The 21,728-nt window shown below is 33.9% G+C and overlaps 5 protein-coding genes across 5 annotated transcripts; all 5 read left to right on the forward strand.

Moving 5' to 3' along the window:
* Positions 1-208: 208 nt before the first annotated feature.
* Positions 209-1,999, forward strand: LOC135846870 (carbonic anhydrase 2-like). The gene is made up of 6 exons (XM_065366216.1): positions 209-423; positions 508-669; positions 856-1,003; positions 1,093-1,201; positions 1,279-1,521; positions 1,626-1,999. Exons 1-6 carry the CDS (start codon positions 324-326, stop codon positions 1,785-1,787), a joined length of 924 nt encoding a protein of 307 aa, XP_065222288.1. The 5' UTR covers positions 209-323; the 3' UTR covers positions 1,788-1,999.
* A 943-nt stretch (positions 2,000-2,942) lies between these two features.
* Positions 2,943-9,354, forward strand: LOC135846872 (carbonic anhydrase 2-like). Its single transcript, XM_065366219.1, has 8 exons — positions 2,943-3,211; positions 3,310-3,745; positions 3,953-6,226; positions 7,746-7,913; positions 8,027-8,171; positions 8,266-8,374; positions 8,452-8,703; positions 9,045-9,354. Exons 3-8 carry the CDS (start codon positions 6,139-6,141, stop codon positions 9,168-9,170), a joined length of 888 nt encoding a protein of 295 aa, XP_065222291.1. The 5' UTR covers positions 2,943-3,211; positions 3,310-3,745; positions 3,953-6,138; the 3' UTR covers positions 9,171-9,354.
* A 911-nt stretch (positions 9,355-10,265) lies between these two features.
* LOC135848071 (carbonic anhydrase 2-like) lies at positions 10,266-11,931 on the forward strand. The gene is made up of 6 exons (XM_065367845.1): positions 10,266-10,448; positions 10,519-10,689; positions 10,758-10,902; positions 11,035-11,143; positions 11,228-11,479; positions 11,615-11,931. Exons 1-6 carry the CDS (start codon positions 10,358-10,360, stop codon positions 11,738-11,740), a joined length of 894 nt encoding a protein of 297 aa, XP_065223917.1. The 5' UTR covers positions 10,266-10,357; the 3' UTR covers positions 11,741-11,931.
* A 769-nt stretch (positions 11,932-12,700) lies between these two features.
* On the forward strand, positions 12,701-14,811 carry LOC135847821 (carbonic anhydrase 7-like). Its single transcript, XM_065367540.1, has 6 exons — positions 12,701-12,935; positions 13,261-13,425; positions 13,705-13,849; positions 13,955-14,069; positions 14,193-14,441; positions 14,543-14,811. The coding sequence occupies exons 1-6, from the start codon at positions 12,845-12,847 to the stop codon at positions 14,669-14,671; spliced, it is 894 nt and encodes a 297-aa protein (XP_065223612.1). The 5' UTR covers positions 12,701-12,844; the 3' UTR covers positions 14,672-14,811.
* A 3,710-nt stretch (positions 14,812-18,521) lies between these two features.
* Positions 18,522-20,647, forward strand: LOC135848262 (uncharacterized). The gene is made up of 6 exons (XM_065368136.1): positions 18,522-19,075; positions 19,182-19,343; positions 19,590-19,740; positions 19,844-19,952; positions 20,040-20,291; positions 20,403-20,647. Exons 1-6 carry the CDS (start codon positions 18,985-18,987, stop codon positions 20,532-20,534), a joined length of 897 nt encoding a protein of 298 aa, XP_065224208.1. The 5' UTR covers positions 18,522-18,984; the 3' UTR covers positions 20,535-20,647.
* Positions 20,648-21,728: the final 1,081 nt, after the last annotated feature.

Below are 21,728 nucleotides of genomic sequence, written 5' to 3' on the forward strand. Positions count from 1 at the left end.
TGTATAATTTTTATTTTGGTAGATTACCTACGCATAAATAAGACTTTTAATTGCATTAAGTAAGTACTTATAGTGATGTCATGCATCTAGTGCCTTATCACTTCCGTGTATTTTTTTTTTCGTGTACAGTTCCACATGAGATAGCCTAGGTAGGTAGATAGTTTGAAATAAAAAATTAAAATAGAAAAAAAAATTATGCAACTAAATGCAATTCGATAAAAATAGTCAGTTCCCTCAAAAAAAAAACACGAATTAGGTAAACGATAATAATTTAAAATTTTGAGCCACTTGTGCGCTGACGTTATGTGAGAATATCTCTCATAATGCATTGTCAATCACAAAACGACTTTCTTCAAATGATGCGGTTTTTGCTGCTGATTTTTATTGCGAATTTTTTATCAATTCAATTAAGATTAGGCTCAGGTAAATTAATGTTCTTATCTATAATTATAGCTCTATTATTTTGAGTGAAAAAACTGAGAAGTTTACAAAATCTCATTTTTGCAGCTGGAAAATCCGAATTATTTGTTAACAGATATCATATTCCATCCAAAACTCAAGGCCCATTAAACATCAACACCAGTAAAGTGAAAAATATTGCTTTATCACCTTTCCGTGTCACAGCGTTATTGGGTGAAAGTACAAAAGTGATGAATACAGGGAATGCCAGTAAGTTCAAATTTATTAGTTTTTATGAAAGAGTAGGTATGGTATGTAATGACTTAATATTTGACCAGCAAATAGAAAAACAAACGAACAAAAATAACATTACTACGTAGGTAGGTATTAGGGCTGTGTACTTATCCATTTTCTTTCTAATTTAATCTAAGTACCTCCCAATCTTTCATTTTCAAGTTGAAGTGGTCAATACTGAAAAAAATTCAGGAACAACAGTAACCGGAGGTCCTCTTCAAAACGACATTTACGAATTCCATCTCACCAGGTTTTATTGGTCTAGTAATACCAGTGGACCTGTGGCCACCCTCGTGGATGGTGCAGATGGGTAACTTTGAAAACTCGTGCAGATTGAATTCAAACTAAGAATAATCACGTAAGTGTGAACTATCTATTTGTCATTGGTGATTTTTATAGAGTTCCAATAGAGGCCGTCCATTATTGGTTCAATCGAAAATATGGCTCTTTTGAGAATTCAAAAAATTATAGAGATGGTATGGTTGCATTTTCATTTCCAGTCAAAGTTGTAAGTTACCTATTTATTTACGTTTGAAATGAAGCTGTAGGTACCTACTTGTGAATAAACTAAGAGCTTAATTTCAGGGTCCAGTTCCTAGCCTCACATTTCTTCCTTTTTCACGAAAATTAAAACAAGTTCGAGAATCGAATTCATCTGTATCTGCCTATCTTTTTGAGCATTTCGTCTGGTTTGATGGATATCTGTTACCCAACACTCCCTATTTTTCTTACCCAAGCTCCTATACAGATTATAAAACATCCAAAAAATATTATTGCACTACGGCTGTTATATTTCGTCCAAAACCCAACTTTATTTCAATAACACAAGTAATAAGTTTACCTAATCAGCCTATTTGTTTTCATGTTCGAAACAGCCTTCTATTGATTAATGCAAATTTTGTGACCTTCCTTTTTCTTGCAATTATCTATAGTTCTGTGAATATTTTCTAACTCTGAAGAACTCTAAAGGAGGCCGATTGACAAATGCGGTACGAAGTCATCCTCAAGGCGACATACCAGTTATACAAGCTGAAGGGCAAACACAAATTTTCATTCCTTATGGGAAACGACTTCTTGATTTATCTCAACTATAGCTGCTTATCTTGGATCTGTTCACAAATTACTTTTTTGACATTCACTGTGACTATCATTAATTTTTGTCATAATTAGGTAGGTACTTGATAACTATCTACCAGTCGTATGAAAGAATCATTTTGTCATAGAAAAAATAAAGAAGTAACTTGCGTTTATCACCCTCAACAATCTTAAAACTTATCGATATAATTAAAATGGATCTTAAAGTGAACATTTTTTCATTGCCTTTTGCATCCAGTTTTCTGTTAGAAGGCAATTTTTCTGTACACCAAAAATGCTTTCTGAAATTCACCAATTGAATACTTCACTGTACAGATTTGTTCCTAAATCTTATGATCTGAAAAAATGTCGTAGTCAATAAATTTTTATGTGCATTGTGCATGTTTTCAAAAATTTCAAGTGCTTACCTTTTTTTGACGTAGGTAACCGGAAATTTGACATAATTTTATGGAAGTAACACGCCGTAGAACAACGATGTTGAACTAAGTAAATCACTAAAACGTGCATGGTTTATTGGAAAATTTTCTTGGTACGAACCGAAAATGCAGCAAATTCGACTTTCTAATCATAATAATTTGTTTTTTTTATCGCATTTTATGGAACCTGTCACGTTTTTACAAACAAAATATCGTTATTTTATTTTATTTTTTCAAACAGCGATACCTATCTACGTTGTTTCAACAAAAACATTTTACTTTAAAATGAATGCATCAATTAAGTGAACACTTAGTATACGAATGTTACTAGTTTAATACATACTTATTGTTAGGGGTACCTATACCAATTGAAGTGTTTTTTTAAAAAAATTGATGAAATGCATTTTTCAAACGCATTTATTCTTCAGCTGTGTGTATTAATAATTGGCGTCAGTAATGTGCCTTTTGTTTACCCAACATCTAAATCAGGTAATAAAAGTCTACCTAGAACAGATAGGTACCTACATCTGATCTGAATTTCCTCACGAGTTGATTTGTTACCAGATAATTCTCAATTATTTTTGGGCAAATATCCGATTCCTAAAAGAACGCCGGATCCGATAAATATCAATACAAACCATCTTCCTAGATTTAACAATATGAGCGAAACTATATTAACGATTCATGGATACATAAACACCAAAGTTAAAGTAATTAATACTGGAAAATTGGGTAAGTTAATACAGATTTTACGTGTATGTATTTCTTACTTGCTCATCTTTTTATTACTATGTGTAAAGAAAAATTCAATAGGTAGGTAATGTAAATGGGTAAACTTCAGCAAATAATTTTTTGCACCTAGTTAAAGTGATTCTCGACCAACCAAGTACCAAAACCAGTGTGACTGGAGGTGTCTTGGGACACGATATATATATGTTGAAAAAAATTAAATATAACTGGACAAATAACACCAAAGGATCTTCTGCGATAACACTAAATGGAAAAGGGTGAACTGCTAATTCACTAAATTCATTCCATTCAATGGATAAGTAGGTACTTACAACATGGAACGCCATTGTTTTATTTATGTCGATTTTCCGTCTAGGTTTCCTTTGGAAGACATGGGGATTTTTTATAACCTAAAATACGGTACATTTAGAAACGCTTTAAAAAAACGAGATGGTTTGGCTAAAGTTATATTTCCTATCGAAGTCGTAAGTCGCATTACTATTTTAATGCCATCAGTGATGGGATCATCGTCATTATTTGACAGAAAATTATATTTTTACTGCTCAAAACCAAACCCACGCTACGACAAATTTGGTCGAGTATTAAGACGAATACGACGAGCTCGTTCATCTGCAAAAACTATTCTTCAAACACCAATCATGTTTTTAGCAGGGGATGCGGTTATCCCGAAAGACACAGTTTATTACGCATATCCAGGGTCATATTTGAATGAAAATACAGGCAAAAGATATTACTGCGCAACCGTCATAGTTATCATGTATGATCCTCCACTGTGTATATCGAAGAAACAGGTAAGCATGTAATATTTTTAAGTTGAATAGATTCCTACATAAATACAAGTGCAGCGCGGCGGAGGCTTCCAGTCAAGTGGGACACAGCGACTGTGAAAACCTCGCTGTTCTCTTCTGAATGTAATTTTAAACTATAAAGACATCGAAATGTACCTAACAAAATATCATTTATTATTTTTCATGTTTCAATCTGATTTTGGTTTAAAGTTTGAAGGGACATTCGGATCGCTGAAAAATGCAGCAGGGCGGCCATTGACTAATAAAGCATCACAATTTCCTGCAAGAATGCCAATCGTGCAATCAAGAGGAGTGTTGAATTATAATACACCGTAAGAAGTTTCCACTGTCCTGGTTGAATAAAGTTATTAGTGCTATTAGATATTTAATGGAAAACAGGTAAAACAAATCTGATAAAAGTTCCAAAATGACTCAAAACCGCCAACAATCGATTCGGTAGATGAGGAGGCCAAAATAGAACACATAGACTAATCATCATCTTTTTACCTCAATTTCAACTCCTGTCGATCTTTTCATGGAAAATATGCCATAGGTAGGTTACCTATAAATTTTCAAACAAATTCATCAAAATTCGAAAAATAAAATTCAGTATTGGAAATTTGGCTTCATAAAAGTAGTTTTCAATTTTCATGTCTAGATTTAGAGAACCTATTCTAGAGTTGTATGTACATTCTGCATATTTTGTAGTTTACTATAAACTTAATGAAAATATTATTCTTTGAATGGCAAAATTTTCATTCACATTGAATAATTTATAGATAGGTACTTAAGTATGTACCTACCTGTAACCGGAAACATAAACCTTTCACCATTTAACAACAGTTGGTACCTACCTATGCCTTGCTGTCTACACTCAGCATGTTTTGTGTTCTTACAATATGTAGGTACTAACAAATTTTTATATGTAAGTTCTAAACCTCATATATAAGCTGTTAATAATTTTTGCGAGAAAATATAGACTTCTCGCCTTACTTTTTTTCCCCTTTAAAGACAAAGTTGGAAGTTTTGAAGTTTGAAAATGTCAAACATTTTTGAGTGGGTTGTCTTCTATCGCACATCATTTTGTATTTCCGATTGTAACTTACTTATCTAAACTGAACTTTTCGATAGTTAGGTATAGGTACACTATCTACTCAAAAATTACGGCGTTAACCTTCTGTACATATCTATCTTGATGAAATTTTATGGATATTTGAAAGAGATAATTTCAAGGGCAATGTCCAAAGGCAAATGCCCTGTATTCAGCTGTTCTAGGTTCAGTTTTTTTTACAATATTAAAATTTGTTTGCTGTAATAGATAATTTTTGAAAAGTACCCAAGGTGTCCTATCTTTCGAGTCATTGCTTTGGAATCGAGCCTCGACACAGAACGTGAAGGGCTCTCGGTCTTACAAATACAAGGAAAAAATCAATAATAAAAGTAAGCAGTCAAGTGTTTTTTTCTCAATAAATTCTGCAATTTTTGTTTTAAAATTAACTAGGTACCGAGATAGGTACGCTTCTCTGAAGTTGACTTTACTCCACATTACCCCAGCTCCTCCACTCTACAAAGTTGTTTTGAAATATTCCACTGCTTGAAAATAATACATATGTACAAATAAGTAGGTACCTAGTACCTACCTATTCTAAAAAGGCTCTACCAGTTCTCATCCTGAATATTTGGATTAGCTGGTGGTGGACAAAACTATGTATTTATAAATGAGCATTGAATTATTTTCTGAATTGAGATATTTTTGAAGAAGAAGTTGAGGTGATGAATTGGAGGTTTAAATGTTATGGAAACGGAACAAAAAAAAACACTGCGACGGAACAAACAAAATAAAACAACGAACATTTTTTTTCTGTTCTTTGTCGCGAATCCTTTTAAAAACTGCGATGACGAATTTTTCATGTTTTTAAAAAAGGTCAAATACCTACTCGACTATCTCAAATATGACCGGAAGTTCACAACAATATCAGTATATCACGTATAGTTGGAACACCCTGTGTAAAAATTCAAACTAAATCGTGGTAGGCGTGCTGGGCTTCAAGTATCATGTGATTTTCCACGTAAAATATCAAACAAATATAGATGGAAAATTTTTGTTTCAGCTGGTCATAAATAATTTTTTATCACATCTTATAAAACCTGTCATGTTTTTCAAAACGGTACAGATAGGTTCATTTTCTTTTGCAGTATGTACCTATATGATTTGAAGAGGGGCTGTCTACATTGTTTTTACAATTCAGCAAAAATATTCACAAAAGAAAGTGTTTGATGTATTCAACTGAATGGAGCACAAATGTTATTTTTTAATAGCAAAAGCTCTATTTTTAAATAATTTTGGTAAAATTTCATAAAAATTGGGAGATACTCGTACCATAATAAATACTGAAATGCATTTTCCAAGTGTATTTTTTCTACAATTATGTGTATTGATTGGGGCCAGTAATCTTCCATCAGCTTATTCGAAGTCTAAATCAGGTAATATACCCGGTAAACACGCCGAACGCGAATCGCCGGCGGAAATCGCGGTCGCGAAAATCGCGTTCGATTCGCCGGCGAATAGAAGGCAGAAATCGCAGTGAAAAAAATGAAAAATCTCGTTGCAAAAATCGTAGGCGTATCGCGGGCGAATAGACGGCGGAAATCGCAGTGAAAAAAATGAAAAAACTCGTTGCGAAAATCGTAGGCGTATCGCCGGCGGATTCAGCAGTGATATTTTCAACGCGATACTCGCGTTCTATCTGCCGGCGAATCGAACGCGACAATCGCGCTGAAAAAATTTGAAAAAAACACTGCTGAATCCGCCGGCGATACGCCTACGAATTTCGCAACGATCTTTTTCATTTTTTTCAGCGCGATTTCCGCGGTCTATTCGTCGGCGAATAGAAGGCGAATTTAGTAGAGTTCTTTTACAATATTTTTCATGCGATTTTCGCATTTGTTTCGCGTTCAATCGAGTGAGCATTCAGATGTTCTTACGCAAGCATGCAATAACGAGCAGAATGTTGTGTTTTTTTATCTTTTCGTTCGTGTTTATTTCAAATTGGTTTTCTGGTGTTGAATTTTGATTAATTTTTTTGGAGTGATAACGAACAATTTTTTTTCGTGGTGTGTACATAGAATAAATTTTTTGGCGATGAGTCAGATTGGAATTTTTTTGTGATTATTTCTAATGAATTTTTTTTTTAGCAATTTTTGACACTTTTTTGTGATTTTTAAAATAAATTTTTCACTGTATTGATTCAAATTTAATTTTTTTTATTCAGCTTGGAATTTTTCATGGTGATTTTGAACTGTTTTTTAGTGATGAATTCTGATAAATTTTTGATGATTTCAAATGGATTTTGTATGGTGACTTAGAATATATTATTCTAAATCTCCATAATTCAATTTTTGTGTTTTTGGTTATTTTAATAAATTACAATTGATGTTGTTGCATTCTTGTGTGAAGTGATTTACCCAAGTATAGGTACTTCATCGTTTTTTCTTTTGTTATTTCCTAGTTTGTCTTCCTACATCAGAATCAGAAAGCATTCTTCACTTAATTTACTCGTTATTTATTTTGTTTTCTTGATTTTTAATTATGTAAACAAGTAAATTACTCGTAAAATTAATTGAAGAATACGTTCTGATTCTAATGTGGGAGAAAAAACTAGGAAAAAACCAAAGCAAAACATCATTGCGATTATCGCCTTGGAATCGCCTTCGAATCGCGTTCTATTTCAACAGCGATATCGCTGCGATTCCCGCCGGCGTATCGCCTTCGGATTTCGCTGCGGAAAAAGCGGACATTTTCGCCGGCGATTCGAACGCGATTCCCGCCGGCGATACGCCGGCTGCCAATACGATGATCGCCTTCTATTCGCTGGCGTATCGCGTACTATGTGTTTACCGGGATATGTACTTACGTTTTAAAATAAGTAGGTATTCAAATACCTACACATCTAATTTGATTAATATGTGTTTTCTCAATGAGCTGGTTTGTTCTATGTATAAGATAATTCCCAATTATTTCTGGGTAAATATCCAATTCCAAAGAAAACACCGGATCCCATAAACATTAATACGAAGAACATTAAAAAATTTGACAATCTGAGCAATAGCACACTTACAATTCATGGATACATAAATACCAGAGTGAAAGTAATTAATACTGGAAAATTAGGTTAGTTAATTCTTAATATACCTACCTACTTAATTCATATTTATTCAAACATCACCTAAGTACCTATGCAATAGGTTGATCGTAGATCTTAAAAAATAATTCATCGCGTGTAGTTAAAGTGATCCTGAACCAACCAAGTACCAAAACTAGTGTCACCGGAGGAGTTTTAGGAAATGATAGATATCAGCTCAAAAAAATTAAATATTACTGGACCAACAATACAAAAGGAACGGCTGCAACAACAATCGATGGAAAAGGGTGAACCTAAAATTCGCAGATTCATTCCATTTTGAAGGCATCGATCATGGAGGAAAAGTACCTCTTTTCATTTCATGTTGAATTTATTTTGCAGATTCCCCTTGGAAGATATGGGGATATTTTTTAACCAGAAATATGGCACATTTAAAAATGCCTTGAATTATCGAGATGGTCTGGCCGAAGTTATATTCCCCATCGAAGTCGTAAGCCTTGTCACAATTTCTCAAGTCAGTGACGAAATTACATGCTTCTGATAGAAATTTTTGTTGCATTCTTTCAGTGCTCAAAACCGAATCTATACTATAAAAAATTTGTCAAAAAATTAAAACGAATACGACAAGCTGGTTCATTTGCAAAAACCACACTGCAAAAAGCAATCCAGTTTTTAGCTGGAGATGGAGTTATTTCAAGAAATACGATTTACTATGCATATCCAGGGTCATACCGGGATGAGAACACCGGAAAAATATATTATTGCGCTACTGTCATAATTATTACGTATGACCCTCCATTATGCATATCAAAAAAACAGGTAGGTACATATGTATGAACTCGAATAAATAGGTATACTTTACTATAACTTAAGCATAAGTACTTGAGACGAAGACCAAAAAACACATCAATGATTTCAAAATAGCCATTATTTCGAATTAATTTGTGGCTAACTGGCTATGATCACTCTCAAATATTATGGTTTCATTTCATTTACATATTAATACAAGTAGGAATGAAATGGACCTCTTAATATCTTCCTACTTCCTAGAATGGGTTATTGAATTAGATACATACCTAGGTACACATTGAAGTACCTAGATGGATTTGTACCTTATCATTATTCTCCTGTTAACTGGTACATTTGATTTTGATTAAAAGTTCAAACGGACGTTTGGATCATTCAAAAATGCCGCAGGTCAACCGCTCACTAATACAGCATCGCAGTTTCCTGCAAAAATGCCTATCGTGCAGGCAATAGGAGTATCAAATTATAATTATCCATAAGAAACATTCATGAGTGTCTATTGGGCGATCCTGTCATCATTTCATTCAATCAAAACGGCACTTTGTATGGATCTAGATCTACACACCTACCTACCTATCTAGTTTTCAGCTCAATGTAAATTTCATCAAATGATAGTTTGCGAATTTAAAAAAATATATATTTCTAGTTTTTTTTTTCATTCTTTATTGCACTTATATTTACTAATAAGCAATGGTATCACCTACATATACCCCTATACTTACCAACTCAGTTTAAATGCATAGACTTGCTTCGTTAATTTGGATCATTCGAAAATTGTTCTGGACTGCCATTAACCAAAACGCAGTCCCGATTTCCTGTTGATAGGCTGGTTATACAGTCAAGAGGAGTAATCCGTATTACGACTCCTTGAAGGAGTAGGTATGAGTGCTGAGTAGACCTGCTACCTACCTACTTATTAAGTATTGATCTCAATACAAGCAAAAAGTATTCCTGAAGTAGATATAGTTTATCTTAATTTTGCAACATAACATGAAACATATTTTAATATCTAAACCAGATCCTTAAATCTTTGCTTCTTTATAGCCTAATCATTAATCCTATTTTAGTGGATTTTCAAAAAATTATTTTTGATGTAATCTTTTAATGAGGGTTGGTGAAATAATCGTGATAGGTATCCTTAAATAAAATCAAGTGTTTGGCCCAATCTCAAATAATTTCAAACTTGGCAGTCACGACCCAGGAGGGAAAGATCATATCTGATCAAATCGAAATAACCCATATTCAAAGCTCTGAGCATGCGCTAATTTGAACAAATAGTTATAAACCAGAATAAACCTCAAATCTTGAACTTGAGAATTTTCTGTTCTCTCATGACACCGACTTCTCTTGAAATGGCTCCAGAAATGGTCTGCTTGCACATATATGTAGGCAGGCAACCTTCCTATATACCTAATTATAATGTATGTAATTTCACTCAACCATATGCACTTGACTTGCTGATAAACATTTTTCATTCGCTTTTTAAACTGGCTATAAATTAATTTTTATCGCGTTTCAAAAATAATTTCACAATTTTGAGGGTAACGCTTGAAAACATTTTACCAAAAAATTCTTTCTCATTGTCATTTATTATTTTTTCATTATGAAGTTGAATTTGTGAGCAATTCAAGGGAAACGCTGATTCTAAAGTGTTACCAATCTAAGGATGTACTTCCCCAAAATATATTTTTTATTGTGCTTATCATGTTGTGGCGAATTAACATTGGCTCGTCTGAGATTTCATCCAGATAATCCAGGCAAGTGATGAAACAATTTGCTAAACTGGATAGGTAGGTAATCTAATTGATTAATTTTCTCTCCTCTCAGACGCTTCTCAATTATTCTTGGGTAGATTTCCAATAACATCGAAGCAAACTAACGACCCAATAAATATCAAGAGCGAAAGTGCTACAAATGTTGGTCTTGGTGGTTTGAAGCCGTTCAGTTTGCATGCAAGTTTCTCAGACAATGTTAAAGTGCAAAATAACGGAAATATAGGCAAGTTTACTTTTAAAATAAAAAAACTACATCAAACGACAGTTTAAAAAAATCCATCTCTTATACAGTTAAAGTAGTACTTCAAGAACCATTTACCACTTCTGGCGTCACGGGCGGTGTTCTTGGGGATGACATTTACCTGTTCGAAGAAATAAAATATCTTTGGACTGACGATATGGAAGGAACTGCTGCAACAACAGTTGACGGAATAGGGTAAGTAAGTACAACATATGAGTAGATTTTTTTTTTCTAAAAAGCTCAATAAGCTCATCTTCGAGCTCATTCCAAGAATAGGGAGGTGCTTACTGTATCCATAACATCCTTGTAAATTGGTGTATTTAACAGGTATCCTTTGGAAAACATAGCCATCTTTTTCAACAAAAAATATGGTTCATTTGAGAACGCCTTGAATCATCGAGATGGATTGGTAGAAGTCGATTTCCGTATCGGAATTGTAATTTCATTGACAATTTTTAAATAGTCGATGAGAAGATTAGATAAGTAGACAGACGTTCAGTAAATTCATGACATGTTTCAGTGCTCCATTCCAAATTTACTGTTTGAAAACTACGCACCGATACTAAAACAAGTTCAAAAAGCTGGATCAATTGCCTACACAACTCTGGGCACGGCGATTGAATGGTTTGCTGCTATTAGTTTAATCCTTCCTATCGACAGTTATTACAGTTATCCAGGATCATACTTCAATAAAACACAGAATAAAAGATACTACAGTGCTACTGTTATAATTTTCCCACATGCCCTTGGAATGTGTTTAACCCCTCATCAGGTACCTACCATACATATATTTTCAGTTTGGATATTTTTACGTTTTTTAATCAAAATTATCAATTTAATTCGCTTCCTTTATGTATAATGTACATATTAAATTTTTCAACAACATTAACATGATTTTGATGAACAGTTTAAAGAGACCTTTGGATCATTTAAAAATTCTTCCGGACAACCATTAACCAATACAGAATCTCAGTTTCCCCAAAAAATGCCAGTTGTGCGAGCAAGAGGAATACTGAATTTAAACACTCCTTAAATTACATCATGCCTAAAACATACTGAAAAATGAAATTAGTATTACCTATTATTTTATTGGTCAATGTTTTAATTTTATTCAGTTCTTCAATTTTTTTTGCTCTGGTTATCTAGGTTGGTGATTTAGAACTCAAAATATCAAAAAATTTGTTTTAGTTCTTAATAGGTATTTCAATAAAATTTTGAACCCGGTGTTATGTTTTTTTCTCCATTTTTCAGCCCCCCTCCCAAAAAAATGATTCACCTTCATGAGATTTCTCCTGTTCTTGGGTCTTTTTAAAGCAAACTGACTACTTTGAAGTTTGAAATTGACAATTATTAAATCAAAACTTTGCTGAATTGAGTTTGTTCATGTGAATGTAGCTCAGCTCCTTCAATGACATAGCTAGGCACACATTGAAATGGCCTCTGAAATTCGAATAGGTACCTACATAAACTTGAAATGAGTTGCCTATGTCACTGCTGAAAGGCGATTGCTCTCAAACATTGTTGCGGATGCCTTCGTTTTTTTTTTTTTTTTTTTTTTTTTTAGGATTTCAAAGGTCAAACCGCATCTAATAACACATTGACGATTTTAAATTCAATTCTACGTAACTTTTTTGATTATGATGATTTTTTTCACGAGGTAGTGAGGTACGGGCTTGGTTTAGTTTTCTGTGATTTAAGAATTTTTTGAGGGAGAGGGATGGAGTAGGGGACAATTTTTTGGACTGGAATGTAACTTAAAAAGAACAGTTCTAATCAAAAACGTTTGCAGATTTTTGCTTTTTTTTTTGTTTTGATTCTTACGTGCTACTACTTAATAAACGAAGAAACATTGCACATAAGTTCAAATTCAAGTGCAGTATGCACTTTATCATATGACTCGTTGATAAAAAAAAACACGCGCATTTATTCGCTTTCAAAACAAGCTATTACATATTTAATTTTTATCGTGTTTCAAAAAAAATGTCACTATTTTCGGGGAAATGCGTAAAAATATCACACCAAAAATTTTTGACAGGTTAGGTACCTTATACCGTTATTTTCCACGTGAAGTTCAATCCGTGAAAATTTCCATTCAGTGGTGAATTTAAAATACCAATAACTAACTAGGTGCACAAAAATGTATCTTGCCAAAATATTTTTGATGTGCGTATTAAGCGGCGTTGCTGTTGGAAACTTACCATTCATCAATAGTTTGAAGTCTAAATTAGGCAAGTGATTTCAATTTTTATTTTGGTATTTTTATTCAATTTCGCAAAAATTGGTCAACCTGAATGAAGCAAAACTAGAGCTGTTTTTTGTGAAGGGGGGGGGGGCTGAAAATTTTTTACGAAAATTTCCGTTTGGAGAAAGTGGAAATAGTATATCTTTTAGGTTTAAACATGACCCAGAAGGCCCTTTGGTTTCTTGGGGCTCATGGCGTTCGCCAGCTTACCTTCATTAAAGGCCAGTCCGCCTCTGTTTGTGTACCTACCTAATTTCATGGCTTTGTGTTTCTCTACATACCTACTGAAGTGTAATTTGATATTTTTTAAGGAAAATCTCGCTTATTTTTGAATAAGTATCCAATGTCAGAGGAGAAAAATCCAGATCCGATAAATCTCAATACTAAAGAGGCTCAAACAGTCGAGACGTTAATACCATTTACTATACATGGAAGAATATTTGAACCAGTGGAAGTCCATAATAATGGGAAATCTGGTAGGTTTATATTTGTAGCCTATTTCAATTTTCACTGAATGCATTTTTCAAACCTCAACAAAGAAATTTCGAAAAGAAATCACGCTTGCATAATCCAAATAATTCTATTATGTTTTTCATAATTAATTTGTGGTAAAAATCAGGCCATTTTTTAAATGTAGTTCCATCTGAAATTTTTTTAATTAGGTAGTAAATTTTTTATCGAGTGGCTATATAGTCACCGACTTACGTAGAAATAATGATCTTGCATTAATAATTACCGGTGGGTATCCGTTTCAGTTGAAGTGATTCTCGATCAACCAATCACCGATTCTTATGTTACTGGAGGTGTTCTTGGAACAGATGTATACTTTTTCAAAAAAAAGATATATCTTTGGACCAACGATACGAAAGGAAATGCTGGCACAACCATTGATGGGCAAAGGTAGATTGATATCAAATTTTTAACTAATTTCAGCACTGGTAGAAGGTAGAAATTTGATTCATAAAGTACAATTGTTTCAGTTTGTATTACATTTTAAATTTACAGTTACCCTTTTGATGATACGGCGATTTTTTATAATAAGAAATGTATAACTTACGAAATTGCACTCGCGCTTAATCTACCCGATTGTTTTGTGAAAGTTATTTTTCTAATCAACACTGTAAGTATACTTAATTGATTTTTGTTTTTATAACTTACGACTCATCAATGGAATACTCGTAAGAAGTCTTTATCTTTATAGTCTAAATCTTAACGAATACTCTATCAACACTTTCTTATCCAGAGTCCACTTCCGAATGTGGTGTTTGAAACGTATTCACCAGTACTCAGAGAAGTGATGAAGGCTGGATCCAAGGCGTATACTTTTTTAGGCAATGCCATCGCGTGGTCTTCTGCGATTATTCCTCCAAATGCTATTTACTACGTTTATCCAGGATCATTCAAGGATGACGCCACTGGCCAAGAAATTGATAATGTACCAGTTATCCTTATACCCCATATACCTATAGAAATGAGTATGAGTGAAAATCAGGTACCTACCTAGACTTACCTACTTGGTAATTATGTGAATGTCTTATTTTTTGACTCCGTTCTGATGTATTTTCATAACTTAAATGTGATTTTGTTGAATAGTACGCAGAAACATTAGGATCATTCAAGGATGCCTCAGGACAACCTTTGACATATGTGGAGTCACAACATCCCACCAATGGGCGTCCAATTTTGAAAGCGGAAAGAGTTGCAAATATTGTAATTCCATAACCAGGAAGTAGGTACATATGTACGTACTAGACTTGTATGTGACATGAAAAATTGGAATTATTTTGAAAATTAATCCTGTTGTAAATAGGTACTTATCTGCCTACAAAATGTCATCATTTTAATAAACTAAGAGCATCTTATTCCTCTTTGCTTTATTTATTAGGTAATGCCGCTTTTATTCAGCTTTTAGGTACAGTCAAACTTGGATAAGTGGAACCCATGTAAGTGGAAAACCTCTATAAGTGGAATAAAATTCGTTTCCCTAGCACTTCCCTATGTAAACCCATGTTAAAGTCACCTCTTTAAATGGAAACAGAACCTATGTAAGTGGAATTTTGTTTTGAGTAGCAGAACTTCTGGAACTGAAATGTTGCTTTCGTTTTACCTCTATAAGTGAAATTCTTTTCCTTCTTACCTCTATAACTGAAACATTTATCATAACAGCACCTCCAGAAATGGAATTCGTTCCAGTTAACGAGGTAAGAAGGAGGGGAATTTCACTTATAGAGGTAAAACGAAAGCAACATTTCAGTTCCAGAGGTCCTGCTACTCAGAATAAAATTCCACTTATATAAGACTTTAACGTAGGTTTAGATGGGGAAGTGGTAGGGAAACGAAAACCTCCATAACTGGAATTCCAATTTGTTCAACCTCTATAAGTGAAACCTACTTTAGTGGAAAACCTATGTAAGTGGAAAAAAAATCCGTTTCCCTTGCGATTCCACTTATCCAGGTTTGACTGTAGTAACTGAAATTTTTGTGACTTACAAATTAGTCAAAAATTCACTTTTGAATATTGGCTCTGTTGAAATTTTGGGCCAACTATTTACCTACAATGGTCAATAGGATGTTCAATAAATACCAAACACGTGCTAAAAATCATTTCTACCTCTTCCAGAGAAATGGACTGGAAAATTTTGTGAAACAGATATACGAGTATAGGTAGGCTACCTTATCTGTTTTTTGAATTGTTGGTGGTGGTGGGGGATCTGCTCAAATCATTTATCGTTCTGTTTATCGGTTAAAGTAATTTTTTATTAATGTTTCTTCCCATTATGTCATTGTGGAGAAATGGATGCGTAGGACTACTTCCCAATTTATCCGGAGTTGAGGTAAGTATATCCAAGTTAAACGTGAACATATTGTAAATCAGAGCTGTCAAACCGACCTAGTATGAGGTAGGTAGTCACATAGAGAGACAGTTAAATTGTACAGTTTTAAGAGGTTGAGTACTAGTAGAGTTTCCCCCTTATTTATCTGATTTTAGGTAACCATTCACAACTAATTATTGTTGGAGTTGATTAAATCAATCAGATTAATGGTGCCAGAGACCATTATCCTTCAAGATGTGCATTTAGAAGTATTAGCAAGTCTAACTTGTCTACTAAGTTACCTGCCACCTGTGTGGTATAAGGATTGTCCTAAAAGCTCAATTCTATGACCATTGAATCACCCTAGTTATGATGTATTTGGCTTGATTTATCTGAGTTATTGTATACGTTGTTTGTACATATTTTAATGCAATTATACAAGTCGATAACTCTACTTTCAATGTATTTATTTCATGTGAATAGGTTGAGAGTACAAATGTGAGATGGACTGTGTCATTGGAAATAGGTAGTTAAACTAGACGCAAGAGCTATCTGACAAAGTGCAAAAATATTCACCCCCTTAGGAATATTTTTCATCCTCCCTTCGTGCGTGTATTTAATTAAAAATCTTAAGTGCAATTATCAACATTACATGCCAAGTACTGAGGGACTGCCAGTTATTAGCCAAACTAACAGATCATGCATACCATCTGTTAGCAGAATCAAAAAGCTGAAACTGGTTTGAGCGTCTATAGAGGTCAACACTGAGGAGCTCAGGGTCTCTAAACTACCCTGCTAGCTCCAAGGTGCTTGTGTAGATGTCACTAGTAAGCAAGCGGGAAACGGTTCTACGAAAATTCATCCTGCGAAATTCATCCCGCGAAATTCATCCCGCGAAATTCATCCTGTGAAAATTAATATTGCCGAAAATTAATATCGCGAAATTAATACCTACGAACCCGGTATCAAGACATACAAGACTTATTTGTAGCTTTTATATTCTACTCGTAAATGAAGTGAATATCTACGCTAAGTACAAAACTCAAGCATTTATTACAAATATCACAAAAATGTAAAATCAATAAAATTTTAGGTTAGGTACACAGGTTCCTTAGTAGGCAATATTATGCGCCACGCCGCAAATATATTCAATAACATTTATGTCCTCATCATAACTTAAAACAATATTTTGCAGCCTGCTGGCGTTGTCTTTGTAAATTCTTATTTTCCCCAGTATGAATTTTCGGCAATATTAATTTTCACAGGATGAATTTCGCGATATTAATTTTCCCCGGTATGAATTTTCGGCAATATTAGGTCCCTTGAATCGATTGCCACCATTTTCGTACGAATCCAAAGTATTCATCAAAACTTGCCGTGTAATCATATCCCTCCCAGGATTCTTAGAAATTTTTTACAGTAAAACGAAAAAAAACTATAAAAGTCACCCCGGCTACCTTATGGTATAAAGTACAAATTTTAAATTCAAACATGTACTTTATCATTCCACTTTTTGATAAAGTTGTTTATTAATTCGCGTTCAAAACTGGCCAAAAATTGAGTAACTTTTATCGTATTTCAAAAAAATGTCACGATGTTGAGGAAAATGTATGAAAATACATATTCCACCAACCGATAGGTACCCGGTAAACACATAGTACGCGATACGCCAGCGAATAGAAGGCGATCATCGTATTGGCAGCCGGCGTATCGCCGGCGGGAATCGCGGTCGAATCGCCGGAGAAAATGTCCGCTTTTTCCGCAGCGGAATCCGAAGGCGATACGCCGGCGGGAATCGCAGCGATATCGCTGTTGAAATAGAACGCGATTCGAAGGCGATTCGTCGGCGGAAATCGCAGCGATATCAGAACGCGATTCGAAGGCGATTCGAAGGCGATAATCGCAATGATGTTTTGCTTTGGTTTTTTCCTAGTTTCTTCTCCCACATTAGAATCAGAACGTATTCTTCAATTAATTTTACGAGTAATTTACTTGTTTACATAATTAAAAATCAAGAAAACAAAATAAATAACGAGTAAATTAAGTGAAGAATGCTTTCTGATTCTGATGTAGGAAGACAAACTAGGAAATAACAAAAGAAAAAACGATGAAGTACCTATACTTGGGTAAATCACTTCACACAAGAATGCAACAACATCAATTGTAATTTATTAAAATAACCAAAAACACAAAAATTGAATTATGGAGATTTAGAATAATTATTCTAAGTCACCATACAAAATCCATTTGAAATCATCAAAAATTTATCAGAATTCATCACTAAAAAACAGTTCAAAATCACCATGAAAAATTCCAAGCTGAATAAAAAAATTAAATTTGAATCAATACAGTGAAAAATTTATTTTAAAAATCACAAAAAAGTGTCAAAAATTGCTAAAAAAAAATTCATTAGAAATAATCACAAAAAAATTCCAATCTGACTTATCGCCGAAAAATTTATTCTATGTACACACCACGAAAAAAAATTGTTCGTTATCACTCCAAAAAAATTAATCAAAATTCAACACCAGAAAACCAATTTGAAATAAACACGAACGAAAAGATAAAAAAAAACACAACATTCTGCTCGTTATTGCATGCTTGCGTAAGAACATCTGAATGCTCACTCGATTGAACGCGAAACAAATGCGAAAATCGCATGAAAAATATTGTAAAAGAACTCTACTAAATTCGCCTTCTATTCGCCGACGAATAGACCGCGGAAATCGCGCTGAAAAAAATGAAAAAGATCGTTGCGAAATTCGTAGGCGTATCGCCGGCGGATTCAGCAGTGTTTTTTTCAAATTTTTTCAGCGCGATTGTCGCGTTCGATTCGCCGGCGGATAGAACGCGAGTATCGCGTTGAAAATATCACTGCTGAATCCGCCGGCGATACGCCTACGATTTTCGCAACGAGTTTTTTCATTTTTTTCACTGCGATTTCCGCCGTCTATTCGCCCGCGATACGCCTACGATTTTTGCAACGAGATTTTTCATTTTTTTCACTGCGATTTCTGCCTTCTATTCGCCGGCGAATCGAACGCGATTTTCGCGACCGCGATTTCCGCCGGCGATTCGCGTTCGGTGTGTTTACCGGGTACCTATCTAACTATTTATTCTAGCTATACCAGCTCAATTATTTCTTTTATTGCGAAGTTCAATTTGCCAGCAATTCCAAGTAAGCTAGGTAGCGTTGATTTCTATGTGACTCATTCTACAGAGATGCGTTTTCTCGGAATATTGTTACTGTGCGTAGTAAGCTGCGCCGCTGGTAATTTCGATGTACCGTTGGATTATTCGAAATCTAAATCAGGCAAGTGACACAAAATTTGCTACATTTACCTTATTGTACATAATCTCCATAGTTCACTTTTTTTTTTTTTAAGAAAGAATGTAATATTTGATATCTATATTTGCAGGCGATTCCCGCTTATTTCTGAATAAATATCCCATGTCAGAGGATAATCCAGATCCGATAATATTGGACACTTCATCAGCTAAAACAGTTGACACATTATTACCATTTATTTTAAATGGAAAAGCTACTGAGCCGGTGGAGGTCGTGAATAACGGAGAATCAGGTACATAGGTTAGGTACCTATTCAAAAACATCAAATTTATCTCAATTTTCAATGCTGATGAATTGATGCAAAATATCAGATCATTTGTTCAATATGACCTATGTCTTGAATTTTTTTATCAAAATCCGTATCTACATAAATCTCTGCCAAGATAGCTTTACTTAAAATAAATTGATGTGTCGCAGTGTCATCGAAAGTAGGCCAGATATTTATCTGATGTACATCATAAAAATTTATTCATTCTAGTTGACGTATCAGTAATAAAAAAACTACCAACTGGTGATTCTTATCTCACTGGAGGGGTTTTTGGTACGAATAAATATCTATACAAAAAAACGGTACAACTTTGGACCAACGATACGACTGGAAATGCTGGCACAATGGTTGATGGAGAAAGGTACCTACACATTGTCAACTTGATCATATACCTAAGTATCTTACCTAAATGTTCAATTCATTGAGAAAAGCTGTTTTATAATTTTTTTTTTTAATTCTTATAGTTACCCTATGAATATTGAAGGCATGTTCTACAATGAGAAATACGGCTCGTTTGAAAATGCACAAAATAAAACTGATGGCTTGGTGAAATTACTTTTCCTCTTCAAAATTGTAATTTTTCAATATTATTTTATGACATCGAATCCAGGCTCTTATCCAAGTTTACCTAACTGATATACATACACGATGTGTTTCCAGTGCCCGACTCCAAACTTATTATTTGAAATTACTTATTCACGGATATTGCAAAAAGCGCGGAAGGAAGGATCAAGGCCAAAAACCATTCTGGGTGATGTCATTGCATGGTTTGCTTCGATTATCCCTCCAACTCTTCCTACTTATATTTATCCGGGTACATACATCGATGACATTACCGGTCAAAGGTCTGACGGTGTACCAGTTATTCTTATACCTAATATACCGTTAGAGATGTGTTTTAGTGAAAATCAGGTAACTAAACCTATTTATTCAAGCTGGCGTATACCTACGAGTATATTCGTTACTTTCACTACGATCATTATTTCTTATTGATAATTATCAAAATATAATTTCGATCAATAGTTCAAAGAAACATATGGATCATTCAAGGATTCCTCAGGACAACCTTTAACTAGAATAAAATCACCACATTCTAGTAATGGGCGTCCAATTTTAAAAGCAGGAGGATTGTTTTTGAATATTGTTCGACCGTAATAAATGTGCAGCTGTATATGATTTCGATTTTGGGAAGCAGTGTGTTAGGTACCTATTTTTAAAGATTTATTTTCTTCATATAATAACATTAAATTAAACTAATGAGCATTCTTTTACTTGGTCCTTGTTTTATTCATTTTTCTGTGGTGCCTATGCGTAACAACTTACCAACTTATTTATTTTTGAGTGATAAGGCTAGAATTCATATTTCTGGTAAATTATTGAAGGGCACCTCAATCATTATTTTAAACACAAAATATTATGAGCTGTTTTATCAACAATAGTCCTTCACCTTGATGAATTATGACTTATGAGTGAAGGAATTCTACCAAACTTGACGGTACCTAGACCTACGTATATGTATAGCTTAGAACCAAATTTACCCATTTCTGTCTGGGCCTGGATCAATTTCAATGTTTTGGGGCACCTAATTTAAAAATGACAAAAAAATCGAAATTAGTTCGAAATGATGAAATTTCATCCTGGTGGAGGTAATTTCGCATCGTGTGGGGAGGGAGGGAGGGGCAAATTTTTATTCACACATTTCTGAAAATGTATTATTTTTTTCAAAATGTTAGGTAGGTACATCCCTGAATAATTAAGATCACTTTTATTTAATAAAAAAAATAACATGATTTCAAGTGTGCTACCAAGGTATTCAGGCCAAAGTTTAGTTCTACAAAAAATTGACGTAAGTTTACCAATTTTAAAATGAAAAACTTTGAATGGTTTTAAAATTTTCCATTATAGGTAACTAGTTATCGTCGATTTGCCACTTGCATGTATTTTACCTAGCAATTCACTAAGAAAAAATTCCAACGTCATAGCGAACAAATATTTACAATGTGCTTCTGAGCAAAACAATCGCAACAAAAAATTATCAATTTCAAACCGCTCGCGCTCCAGGTACCCTCTACAGTGATGTGAATAATGAGTAAACAATTTTCGGAATTCGGTATTTTGTAACAAAAAGTAAATTACACGTTGCAAAATAATATTGATAAGAATTTTAAACTTTTTGAAAACGTTTAAATTTTTACTTCTTTTTTGAAATATTTTTTTGAAATTTGAGTGAACTGACAACTTTTTATTCGGATATGACACGACTAATTTTAGGAAAATTATGCACAAAATTTCTATTGCCTCCTTGGGTTTATTCGAATAAGTGAACTCTTTGAAAAAAAAAAACTGAAA

The sequence above is a fragment of the Planococcus citri genome, chromosome 5, assembly GCF_950023065.1.
Source record: "Planococcus citri chromosome 5, ihPlaCitr1.1, whole genome shotgun sequence".
Lineage (NCBI taxonomy): Eukaryota > Metazoa > Arthropoda > Insecta > Hemiptera > Pseudococcidae > Planococcus > Planococcus citri.

Excerpts from the sequence above, each read along its gene's own strand:
- LOC135846870 (XM_065366216.1), top strand. The coding sequence starts at position 324 with ATGCATTGTCAATCACAAAACGACTTTCTTCAAATGATGCGGTTTTTG. Across the intron at positions 424-507 it reads TCAATTAAGATTAGGCTCAG|CTGGAAAATCCGAATTATTT; the intron begins GTAAATTAATGT and ends TCATTTTTGCAG. Across the intron at positions 1,004-1,092 it reads CTCGTGGATGGTGCAGATGG|AGTTCCAATAGAGGCCGTCC; the intron begins GTAACTTTGAAA and ends TGATTTTTATAG.
- LOC135846872 (XM_065366219.1), top strand. The coding sequence starts at position 6,139 with ATGCATTTTCCAAGTGTATTTTTTCTACAATTATGTGTATTGATTGGG. Across the intron at positions 8,375-8,451 it reads TTATATTCCCCATCGAAGTC|TGCTCAAAACCGAATCTATA; the intron begins GTAAGCCTTGTC and ends GCATTCTTTCAG. Across the intron at positions 8,704-9,044 it reads TATGCATATCAAAAAAACAG|TTCAAACGGACGTTTGGATC; the intron begins GTAGGTACATAT and ends TTTGATTAAAAG.
- LOC135848071 (XM_065367845.1), top strand. The coding sequence starts at position 10,358 with ATGTACTTCCCCAAAATATATTTTTTATTGTGCTTATCATGTTGTGGC. Across the intron at positions 11,144-11,227 it reads TCGATTTCCGTATCGGAATT|TGCTCCATTCCAAATTTACT; the intron begins GTAATTTCATTG and ends GACATGTTTCAG. Across the intron at positions 11,480-11,614 it reads TGTGTTTAACCCCTCATCAG|TTTAAAGAGACCTTTGGATC; the intron begins GTACCTACCATA and ends TTTGATGAACAG.
- LOC135847821 (XM_065367540.1), top strand. The coding sequence starts at position 12,845 with ATGTATCTTGCCAAAATATTTTTGATGTGCGTATTAAGCGGCGTTGCT. Across the intron at positions 12,936-13,260 it reads TAGTTTGAAGTCTAAATTAG|GAAAATCTCGCTTATTTTTG; the intron begins GCAAGTGATTTC and ends ATATTTTTTAAG. Across the intron at positions 13,850-13,954 it reads ACAACCATTGATGGGCAAAG|TTACCCTTTTGATGATACGG; the intron begins GTAGATTGATAT and ends TTAAATTTACAG.
- LOC135848262 (XM_065368136.1), top strand. The coding sequence starts at position 18,985 with ATGCGTTTTCTCGGAATATTGTTACTGTGCGTAGTAAGCTGCGCCGCT. Across the intron at positions 19,344-19,589 it reads CGTGAATAACGGAGAATCAG|TTGACGTATCAGTAATAAAA; the intron begins GTACATAGGTTA and ends TATTCATTCTAG. Across the intron at positions 20,292-20,402 it reads TGTGTTTTAGTGAAAATCAG|TTCAAAGAAACATATGGATC; the intron begins GTAACTAAACCT and ends TTCGATCAATAG.